We start from the raw sequence: 12,156 nt of genomic DNA, 5'->3' as shown, positions 1-12,156 counted from the left end.
AAACCATTCTGTGATTCTATGATTCTATTACCCCTTTGGTTATTTTATTTTCAGGTTTGATCTTGCTCACTCCCACTATTATCATAGCACATCCTCTTACGGGTGAAAGGCACCTTCTTCTCTGCCAATGCTCTCATCCAAAGTGAAATAGTCAGGAGAGGGAGGCAGATATATTGGTAAGATAAAAGTAAACATTTAATGCCACTATAGTTTGATTTTCTTTTTTCCAGACATCATATTTTTGACAATGTTTCACACCTCAGATACCACAAAAGGGATATTTTTTTAGCCAGCAAACAAGAAACTTTACAATTTTAATGGCAAAAGGCTCAATGCATTTGTTGAACAACTTGGAAATGGCTGTGACTTTCCACATTTTGAACTTGTCTTCATGCTATTCTTTCTTTTTCTTTTTTTTTTTCCCCATAAAATTTAGTCAATAAAATATATATATATATACTACTGATACATCCCCTTCTGGAATTAACCGACTGGTGGGACCAGCATTAAGTTCTGTATCCATCAGTTTGTCTCCTCCTTAGCCCTATTTTATGTCACTGTTATAATGAGAAAGAACATAGCCATGGACAGAGTGAAATGGATTTAGCAAACATACACTTCAATGCATAGCACTTAGATAAGCATTTCCAACCATGATGTGTAAATAAATTATAAAATACAAGCAACTCTATAAAACAAGAACATCCTGAGTTTACAAATAAATAATATCCTTCATACATAGAATATGATGTGGATGTTAGTAACCAGCAGTTTCAGCTATGGGAGAGAAAGAAGTGAAACTTAGAAAAGTTAGTATCTATGCATACATAAAACATATATGTATGTGTGCTATATGTAAATACTCACACACATACATATACAATATAGAGGGTGAATACATCCATATCTATAGTATACAGAGAATATGTAATATAGCTGAAACTGCCTCAAGCACCATTTTATTACCATTACTATAAAGTTTGCTCAATACTTAAGTAGGACCACTCAAAGTAAAATGGTTTGGGTTGTGTTTTATTTCCCATCCAGGAGGATTGTGAAGGTGGTTTGAAATATTATGGATGAATGTTACTATTTCACTTTCAGCACCTCCATTCCTTGCAGAATCAAATGTTGCATAAGCGAGCATGAGTCTGCTGTCCATGAAGCTGGTGGCAAAATCCGTATTGACTTCAGTGGAAACAGGATAAGGGTGATATATTTTCAAGGGAAACTAATTTTTTTCTTCTTTTTTTTTTTTTTTTTTTTTTGAGGGCTTGCTTGAGAAGGAGAAAGAAGAAAAGATAAAGACAATAATAAAATGGTTTATTATTTCCAAGAGCAGGTATGGAAGCTCAGATAACCCTGGGATGAGCACACAATAAATGCAAGAGAGAGAGATTATTAACTTTGCATTGACAAATCATTCACAGTTTTGTTTGCCATAGTTATTTGGAAAGCTGTTTCAAACGTTGCAAGAGCTAGCAACAGCCAGCCCTGTGTCTCCAAAAACTGCTGGGTGTCACCAGTGCAAAAGCCTATGGAGTAACAAAACAAAGGCCAAGAGGACATCAGGATTAAGCAAGGTATGTCGCCCATCAGTAGATTTGAGAAATAGCACCTGTCTCTATGGTCATCATCTCCTCCTATCAGTATTTAGTGATATGAACGCTTTGATCTCTGCAGTGAGCCGGTGCATCCTTGATGCTGTGCAACCATCCCTCCCATAGGAACTGGCATCAGAGCGTCACTCAGCCTCTGGTTCATAAGAATCGTATTTGATTCTGCAATGCCGAAGCTTCAAATTACAAATTTAAAGCTATTAGGACTAGACAGAAAGCTTTATCTCATAGAGAGCTAAGAGCCCAGGCTTTCAACTGATGTAACTATCCTGTATGCCTCATGCATATACAGAAACTGTTGTATTTAACAGCCATGATGTTACATATCTTGCCTTCAACTCATGACATCCTGAAATACAGAGTATAAGACATATATGAAAATACAGAGTTCATTTTGATTACTTTCACAGGTTTTAATGTTTCAACGACAGCCTCTAGGTGGGACCTGCAGCAGCTTGGCTTTGTAGGCTGAAGAAGATGGGGAAGAAAGGACCTTTAAAAGAAGCTTTCAGAAGTGTTTCAAGCATGTTTTCCCTATAGTCTGGCATAAGTCAGCTTCATCTGTGTGAATGCAAGGAGAAAGGTTTTATAGGTACTCACATCACTCCCCCTTGGAGAGAAAGGGGGAGTGATGATGTTGCCATTTGTGAACAACTATGTCACTTCCCCACAATCGTGTGAGGGGACTGTTTTTCTCAGCTGTGTACATTTGTCTGTATGTATATATGCTTTATTTATCCTTTTATTTTTAGCTAAAAAAAAAAAAAAGGTGCAACAACAACAACATTTGTAAATGGCAATGTTTGTAAAAGAGTCTACATCCTTCAGCTGTCACAAAATCTGAATTCCATGCCACAGGTAATAGTCACTATTTTAAAGACAAATCATATTACCAAGATAAATGAAAATAAAAGGAAAAAATAAAACAAAACCCAACACTTCAAGATGGACTGAGTCTATCCTGTGAGCAAGCTTGGGACTTGATGTGCAGTACTCCTAGCATTACTCCCAGCTTTCTGCCTCTATAATTGCCATGTTCAGAGATGAAAGAAAAAAAATATCAGTGTGTACCTTTCATCCTTTTTTTTGTACATTATCTGTAGCTCTCACTTAGCTGGCTTGATGTCAGAGGATCACGCCATTGCTCTTTACCAGCTGCTATTTTATGTAGCTGCAAGTTTCGCAAGTTACACTGTATGGCAGTGGGAGTCTTCTAAGACTGGATTGAAGCCAGCAGATGTTCAGTGGCAGCCCTACACACGGCCCTTAGGCAAGATGAGGGGGTATCAAATAGATAAAAGGAGCATATTCTTCATCGGTAGAACGAGCAGCACAGTAAATACCCAAAGAAATGGCAGGTGGATGGATTTTCCCTTTCCACACCACTGGCTTTACCCTGCTGTAACTCTCCTGACTCTTAACTCAATAGTCCCTCAGTTATACCAGCGCAGGTGAGATGAGACCAGGCCCAGTAAAGAGCTAAGAAAGGGGAGCCTGGCTATCGGTTTGCTTCCTGGCCTTTCTGTGAAATAATACTCGGCTTGCTTAGATCTGAATGAATTGACAAATCTGAAGTAAATAGAAGCCATGCCTGGTAGGAGAAAAGACACACATCATTAAGACAAACACACAAGGAATTAGGGCTCTCCTGTACCCTGTAGGATACAAAGTGAACCAGCGCCGGAGCTAGCAGGCGTGTGATCTGTGGCTTTCTGCCCGCTGCGGGAGCTCACGTAGACCAGTGAGATGTCTGCATCCAGATCACAGCCAAACTCTCCAGTTTAAGGTTTCGCTTGAATTTGTGGCTACAAAGCAAGTTCTGTCCCTTGTATAAATAACATTCACGTATGCCAAGACGAGCAGTTCTCAGAATGAGACCCAAAGTGCCCCAGCTGCCCATGCCCCAGCACAGCGGTGGGATGAGAAGCAGCGGCTGGTGTCCAGACAATGAACAACTGTGATCTCCTGATACACACACAAACAAAGAATTAACCTTCAAACCTAATTATGTTAATGTTGCTGTTTCCTACTAAAGCTGTCCCAGGGAAATAAGATTTATTTCTGAATATGCAAACAATTAAGCAGTCCATTCATATTGCTTTTGTATATTTTGGGTAACTTCATGCCTTTTAAAAATCAGGGTAAAAACAACATTACACTGGCAATTGCTTAAAGAATGAGACTTCCTGGATTACTTGCAGAAATGTATGGGGCTTTTGTAAAGTGCTGGCTATTGTAGACTAAGATCAATTTCATAATAAGGTCCTGATGCTTTTAATTACCTGTGTTGCAGAAATTTGAAGTATAATAATAAAAATTCTGAAGTAAAAAGCTATTTTCAATGAGAAAACATTTCACAGATGTCAAATCTCTACAGATTTCCGTTCCCTTTTATGCATTAAGCCACCACAATTGCAAAAAAATACAGTGGCAAATTCTGAAATGCACTGACAGAAAGTAAAAAAAAGAAAAGATGAGTATGGATTTTTATGATATTTATACTAGTGTATGATGGGAGTGTTAATGGCCACTCTCATTAAGTCCTCAGAAATAAAATATTTGTAAGGACTGTGATTCTGCTCAGTTAGTATTTTCAGCATGCCAATTAATCCTTGCCATAATCCATTTGGTTTCAGGACTCAATTTTGGTCCATCGTGATAAACAGGGCAAACAGATGCTCTTACTTTTTAAAATAATGGATAGATGGGCATGGTTTTTTTGCTATGCTTTCTAATCCACAGAAGTAACAAATCTAGAGACAATGAATAATTGAGGTAATGATGCTGAGGAATATTATATGTAATAGATATTTTACAATAGCTCTGAAATATGTCCAGTTGATTCATAGAAACGTCACCACTTCTGCATAAGCCCCAGACTATGTGAGAGGGCATCTCTTGAAAATAAAGCATTCTGTGCATGCACCATTTGCTAGGATTTCACTTTCTTTCTATCAAGTGTATGTTTACTTTTACTGTACCACTTGCCATTTACCATCTACCGCAGGTCCCCAGAGAGCCCAACGCGCCCATTTTGGGCTGCTTGTTTTCAGCAGAGGAAGGACAATGAGTCCAAATTAGCCCAGTGGCCACCTTGCAGCAAGCACAGAAATTTTCAGAAATGCTTAAGCTTAAAGAAGACAACACTTAATTTCATGAGCACAACTAGGGAGCATCTTCCTTGAATACGGGGGCATGGCCTGGGAGACAGGAAAAGCACAGCGTCACAGATGACAGCAGTACCGGTCTGCCTGGGGAGGCAGGAGAGTGAAAGATGGGAGTTGGCTGTGAAAGTCTCTCTCCTGTGTGTATGTGACCTGGCAGCTTGTACTCAAAACCTGCCTGCATGCAGTCCTGTGCAACTTGCTCTAGATGAACCTGCTTTGGCAGGAGGGTTGGACTAGAAGATCTCCAGAAGTCACTTCCAACTCCTACCTTTCTGTGATTCTGGGATCTGAGGCTCTGTGGGACCAAGCCCATAAAGAAAGATGCACTACGTATGCCAAGGGCACTAGGTCTTCATCCAGCACAGAACTGCAGGGGCAATTCCCAAGGCTCTGGGGAGCTGAACTGAATCCATGGGGCTCTGCAGAGAAGCGATGGTCTCAATAGAACCAATATGTAATAAGCACTAATGAAATCTTTACAAAGAGAAACAAAGGTAGAGAAATTGCATTGTTTGGGGGTTTGTTTTTTTTTTTTCAGAGTTTCTTTTTGCCTTGAGAGAGAAGATAGGAAAGAGATCAGACCTATGTTTTTAATACTTACTTGGAATTTGAGTTTCATAATAGGAAAATGCTGGGGAATAGACTAGAAAGTGACTTTCATACAGGACCTTTTTTTCCCTCCAAATAATTATAGAGTATGTAAGAAGCATATTCTACAAAATCCAGTGACAAGGCTAATAGAAGGAATAAGATTTCTTATTACAAGTTGTAGAGTATTAAAAGAAAATAAAACATATATATATGTTATTTCTATATTAAAAACCAAAACAAAACCAAAAAACCCACAACTTTTTTTCAGGTAACCACTAGAAAACCTATTAGTATTTTTGTAGGGTTATTTTTCCATTTGGACTTACTGCTTGGGATACTGTAAGATAGCATTGATACGATGGTGCTGGTAAAAGCAGAGTTGCATTTAAGTACAACAGTAAATTGATGCAAATTGAGTATATGTTAAATGATGCTCTTATTTTCTCATAAAAAACAGAAGGGTAGCACAAGTGTATGTGAGAGGAATTTTTGTGAGTGGACTTATTTCAATACAAAAGAAGAAGAAACCTAATTCAACAAAACAATTCTTTATGCTCATAGGTAATTAAAATGCAGATTTCCCAAATTTCTTTAAGAAACACAAAGGATGTTCCTTCCCATAAACTTTTTTGTAGATAAAGATGCAAACAAGTAGAACATTTGGATGTGCATTGAGGCGTAGACCCTCATCCTTTTGATGTCAATGTGAATTTTGCCATGACTTCAATATTGGAGTGTTGATAAGGAAAATGCCATGGCCAACATGCCTGAAGTGTTATATCCACTCACTCGTGACTCCCACTTATTTCCAAACTAGCCGAGCTGAACAGAGCTTGTGGTCCTCAGGTACATCTGTGACTATAGACAGACTGGACCAGAGACCAAAAGCTGACAAAACATGTTTTGCAGTGGTATATGTCAAAAAGAGGTGAAGCTAAATTTCATCAGTCATAGTTTCAAGAAAAAAAGACAGAATAAATCACTCATTTTTGGACTGATAAGCACAGGAGCCCTCAGTTTAAAGAGTAATTTTCCAGCAACTTATTAGTACCAGAAAAAAGGGATTAAGATAAAAGTGCCTCCTCATCCATAACTCTAACCAGTAAAAAGCTAAAAATACATGAAAAAGAAAATAAGTTATGGGGGTTGGATCAGATGAAAAATATATTTACTTCATGGTAATGTCTCCTCTCTCATACATTGCAGGACCTACAGGCTGGGAAAGTTACTGTGTCCTCCAGCATACGCGATGGTACAGAAGAACATATAAGCAAACCTCACTCACTGCCAGAAATATTTTTTTGTGTCATCTGGGAAAGTTGAATTTCTCTTTGAGTGGCCTTACCCTGGTAACAAGAAAAGACAGTTAACACTTATTCATATGTTGTACTGATCAGGAAATATCTCTACAAACACAAGTTACTTAGAAACAGCAAGTCTGAAATAGAAGAAAACACCAAGAGAAAAACAAGCTGTAAATACATTTCAAAAGTGTGTTTGTTTTTTTCTTTTTTCTTTTCTTGACTAGCACCATCTGTACACAATAAAGTATGAACATAAATGTTTGGATAATAAAGATTTGCAAGGCACTTAAACAGTTTTTCTGGATAGGTTTTCTTTTAATGAACCTCTCAATGGAAGTCCTACAACCACCTTTCCTTCTCCCTCAGCTAATGCAGGGAAAGAAGTGTCTTCTGCCAGCAGTCCTTATTTACAGACATGTCCTTAACGGTTCCTCAAAGTGCTCTTTTAGGCTAACAACCTTATATCTCCTTTTTTCATGCTCATCCTGGGTTTTTTTTGTTTTTTTTTTTAATACTACTCTTCTGTATAGTAAAGCAAATCTCTCATACACACAGTTGAGACTTGACTCCAACCTTCGTCCTCATTCTGTTGTCTTTGGGATGGTATTCAGAAGGGAAAAGGAGGATGGCAGAAATGGGCATAGATATTCTCTTGAGGTTCGTTCTTTATCGGCGTCTAGAGGTGATGTCAAAACATGTAATCATCATGAGATGGGCCTTGCAGAAGTTGACACGGTTTTCCAAACGCTCAGTCACACATTCCAGGGCTTCCAGGTATTCCAGAGAATCTAAGTCAAACACCTGCTCCAGATCAACTGTGGGAAAGAAAACACACAAATAGGAAAAGCAGACAAAACCCAGTGCTGGTTGGCAGGAGAGGCAGAGGTAATTCAAGTCTCCAAACCCACCAGTACTGTATACATTTATCTCTGGCTCGTTGTCATTAAAAATTGCTTTTTCTGTTGAATGGCTATTAAATTGGCACAGCAGCTTGCGGACAGTGAGCAATACTGTTAAGATTGCACTGGATGCTTTCTTGAGTGATAAGCTCTACCATTCTCTCCAGAACTGCAGATGCCTTTTGCAAAACTCCAACATCTTTCCCCAAGAAAAGCCACCAGAACTATTCTTCCAGGAACCACTGCAAAGAAACTAGCTGTCATGAAACACCTGTAGGCTTCAGGTTAATCTTCACGCCCATAAGAAACACACAGGTTGAACATGATGGGAAAATTCAGCACTGAAGTATAAAACAGGCCAAGTTAAATTTGTTTACAATGATTTTGATTGTTTGCCTTCAGGGCCTGCTTCAGCACCATGCTTAAGCAAATGTTGAATGCTAAGCACATACTTAAAGTCATTCCTATTTAGGGCATGTATATGAGATGTACTGACTCTCTCACACATTCTGCTGACCAGAAAGAGATGTAAATAGGTGCCATGCCCTTTGCTGAATTCAGAACTCAGAGTCAGAAACCAACCTCCAACCTCCTTGCTCCTCACACCTCTCCCTATTCCATGTGGTTCTCACTAGACCACTCAAGAGTGGCAAGGGAGGGCACACACATCAATCACTCCACTATAGGTGCCCCTATGCTGCCAGAGACCAGCTGGCAGCGGCTTCTGTGGAAGCCAAGTGTGAGCTACACTGCCTGAGCCACCACTTCCCATCTTATCTAGTCCCAGGGGACTGTGCTGTCCTTGAGGATTCCTGCATTTATCACACTGGAATCAGAAGCAAGAATATCAAATGGTAAGTGGCCGGCAATGTACAGCAAATTCTCTGCTCCCTTTAAATCTGCCCCTTTAATCTCTCTTCCTTAATAGTGCTTCTGAAACATATACTGTAGTTGTTTTGCAGGATGTACCAACCTAGCGGTAACTTATGGCAGCTATCAAAGGAAGAGTTAGGATGCTTTAAGAGAATACACCAGCTGAGCTCCTTTTGCCAGCTGCAATTATCCTAAATAAATTGAAACTTGTTTTTTTTTCCTAGAACTCTTTGATACGAACTTGTCTGCTTCCTGATATTAAGAATTGTTGTACAATTACTGCAGTACTCTTTATCTTTTTTCCTTTGAGGTGTTGAGGTCCTTCTTCATTTGAATGTGAATGTCCTTTAAGCTCTCTGAACTTTACACATGTATAGTTATAAAAAATGGGCCAAATTCATTTTTCATGTAAGCCTAATGGTGCCAAGGGACACGTTTGCTCCACGGAGTTATTTTGTGGTAGAAGAGCAGATTTATAATATTGTTCATTGTCGGAGTGATCTGAGGCCAAAAAAAAAAAAAATCTCATTTTCAGGAGCTGTGGACTGAAACGCGTGAACGTTAATCTACCAATGGCAATATTCACCACTACAATGCTGTGCCATTTCAACATTCAGCTCTCAGGCAAAAAGGATTGTTCAGTTCTACTGTCAACATTTAGTAAGAATTATAGGGACTAGTTCTAGAAATATAGTCAATCTAAAATTTGCCCTTAGGTCATATGTCAGTTTATTTTAGTTTACAAACACAGTAGCTCACATCTCATTCTTAGCAAACATTTCTGCTCCCCTCTGTTCCCCCAGTGAAATAAACCAAAGGACACCTATGAGTACAGACAATAAAAGTACACCCTTACATTCACTGAGCCATTTATTAGGATCCAGCATCAGGTACTGTTTGGTCACCTCCAGTTCTCTCATTAACCACTCGTACTTGGCCTTGACCTCAGCAATTCTCTGCTGGCGATGCTCCAGGATTTTCAGCTTGGCATTGAAACATATCACCTCCTGCCAACCAGGAAAAATAAGCATGGAAGGAACAAGTGAAGAGGAGAAGAAATACCCAGATCCATTCAGTCAAATGATTTTCACATCAGTAATACTGACAATGAGGCATTTACTCTGGAAGTGTATGAATGACTTAATGAAATCATCTATCATCTGTTTTATTTTTATTGCTTTTGTTTGATTTTCATGTTTTCCATCAGTGAGCTTTGGTGACTTTGCAATGATTGTTAATAATAAACCATAATAATTAATAACAGGCAACATCTTGAAATCAGATTAACTGTAGCAAAACATTTCTGGTTTTTGTCACCAGAAGTTTGGCTGAGAAAAAACAAAGCTCTTGGGAGAAGGAAACCCATTGGTTGCTGTATTAAAATCCTAAATACATCTCTGTGCTTGGCACGAAAGAAATGCAGTAGTCATACTATAAAATAAGAGAACCAGTAGCAATATCAAATTTAAACCATCCTTAAACAAAAGGAATATGCTATGAAAAGCTGTAGCAATTTACAATCATCATGTATTTTCTGTAAAGACATGGGGCACAGTAACAGCACAAGGTGTATGTGTGGAGACAGTCAGCCTGGCCTTGCATGATTTCTGAGGGGTGGCAGCCATCAAGATGTGCAGTAAGTGAGCCTAGGCTGAGGTCTGTGCTACCCTCGCTAGAGTGGGAACATTCCCAACACCATAACTAGCCTTCTCCAAGCATATGTGAAGGCCTCTACACTACCTTACCTTCTGCTTTGTAGACAAATCTGCTGTGTGGGTGAAGTGCAGTGGAAACCCCATCTCAACAAGTAACATGTTTCTCCATACAAAATCATATCAGAGAACATCACAAACAGCCTAACCAAGTGAGATGCACTATGAAGAAAAAGTTCCCTAAAATATAAACAAAGTCTAAATCCACAATTACTGTAAAACTGGTGCTATTCTACCACTTCAGATAACTTTCCCAATCATATCACTCAAGAGATGACCTTTACAATTCCCTGATCTTTTTGTAAATTTGGAGGCCTGAGGTTGGCAGGAACAATTTTGTTAGAGAGAAGACATTAGTTATCCTGAAAACAATATCATCAAAGCACTTGAGACACCTTTGCTGCCTTGAAAGACAGATGTGACAAGATGCTGGAGCACAGAAACCACTATAAGGAAGGGGCAAAAATACAAGCGACCGACGTCTGTTAGCTGTGACAGAGGAAGGCGTAACTTGAGTCATAACTGCTCCTAAATGAGATAACAGGTTTTGCTGCCTGTTGAATTAACTGTATGTGATACTACACACTTTCAACTACATGATCTGAATTCCTTCTCTTACACCCTCCAGGAGGAGGAAGACAGATTAAACGGATTGCACTCACCTTGCTGTCCCCTCCTCGTCGCCGCTGGAGCCTCTCCACATCATCTATCTCATAGACTTTGATCTCAAAGGGCTCCCCCAGCCCCCTCTGCCCACTTCGCAGGGGCCCATCCACCCAGCGGACCCCAGGGCTGTTGGCAGGCTTCCTTGCTGGGGAAGCAGTATCAAGCGATAAAGCTGGAATAAGTCTCCGTCTCTGGGAACCTGCAAATGCAGAAATTGCCATTTCATGTTAGCACAGCTAGTGCCTCTCCTTTCTGCTCCATCTGCAGAGATGTTTACAAACTATATATATTAAATCTTGTTACACACAGAAGAAAATTGAGTGAAAACTCAGGGAGCCCAGGGAAGTTCGGGTTAGCTGTAGCTGCTATGTGCTGTACCCACTCACCACAAGTCAGATCCTCCCATGTTCTTTGGTGCCTGACTCCAGAATTTGATTCTCAAAAGGTATATGTACCCTTAAGTTTCCACAGCTTGTGCCTGCTTCCTTTTGCTCAGATCTCGGTGTGTGCCAATGAAGGACGAGAACTGCAAGTTGGACCTGGTCTAGCTTTGCTGGTACTGGCTCTTACAGCCTAAGGACAAGAATTAGCCAGCCTCTGCATACACCATCTCTAAGGGAGCTGTCGTTTCACTTTTTTTTTTTTTTTTTAATCAAAGCACAAAAAACAATTTGATACGCAAGTTCCCCTACTATGCTGGAGTTGAGTTCCAATATACCACCACCTAGTCCTTTGCATAACACCACTGTATGCTGGATAGAGCAGTAAAAAACCTGGAGAGGACAAAACACCTGCAGTAAGTACACCTGAGCTTGGAGTTGTCACCAGAGTCACATTAGCCTTTTCTCTTTATAGCCTTGTTTCTATAATATTCTAAAGAATATTCTTTAAAACATTTCCCACTTATGTGCTTACTGTAGCATCAGTGATGGGCAAGACAGCAGCAAGAATGATGAGCTGGCAGAAGAGTTAGTCACTGTGTCTGTTTCTATACCAGTCCTCATGCACACCTGCTCTGCTTTATAATACCAGCACAGAGGATGGGAGTACTGCAATAGCTGAAAATTTACCATGGTTGATAAGGTCTATGCCATATGGAAAGCAGCTGCCATGTGAGTTGCCAAGTCAAGGCCTCAGGTAAAGCAAGGGAAAAGAAGAACGTCACTGGTCTGATGGCAACAGTAAGGAAGCTGAGCATATGGTTTGTTGGGAGTAAGAACAGACACACACAAAAAAATCCTCAACTGGTTACATTTCCTTGCTCGGTTTAGTACAGTCAGAGCAATGACTGCATTTTTTTAAAAAAAAATTGTTTTGTAGCTGAC

At 39.7% G+C, this 12,156-nt stretch overlaps 1 protein-coding gene across 1 annotated transcript in view; it reads right to left on the bottom strand.

The window, feature by feature from the left end:
- Nucleotides 1-6,746: 6,746 nt before the first annotated feature.
- KIF26B (kinesin family member 26B) overlaps nt 6,747-12,156 on the bottom strand; it is a gene marked incomplete at its 5' end in the record, with an annotated part of 22,277 nt that continues 16,867 nt past the window's right edge. Inside the window, 3 exons of the mRNA XM_029085210.1 lie at nt 6,747-7,496; nt 9,310-9,460; nt 10,828-11,030. Coding sequence (XP_028941043.1) covers nt 7,348-7,496; nt 9,310-9,460; nt 10,828-11,030 — 503 coding nt within the window. The remainder of the gene's footprint in view (nt 7,497-9,309; nt 9,461-10,827; nt 11,031-12,156) is intronic.

Source organism: Antrostomus carolinensis, unplaced genomic scaffold (genome assembly GCF_000700745.2).
Source record: "Antrostomus carolinensis isolate BGI_N321 unplaced genomic scaffold, ASM70074v2 scaffold22685, whole genome shotgun sequence".
NCBI classification, from domain to species: Eukaryota; Metazoa; Chordata; class Aves; order Caprimulgiformes; family Caprimulgidae; genus Antrostomus; species Antrostomus carolinensis.
Note: the sequence above shows the minus strand (reverse complement) of the source record. Positions and strands in the feature narration are given on the sequence as shown.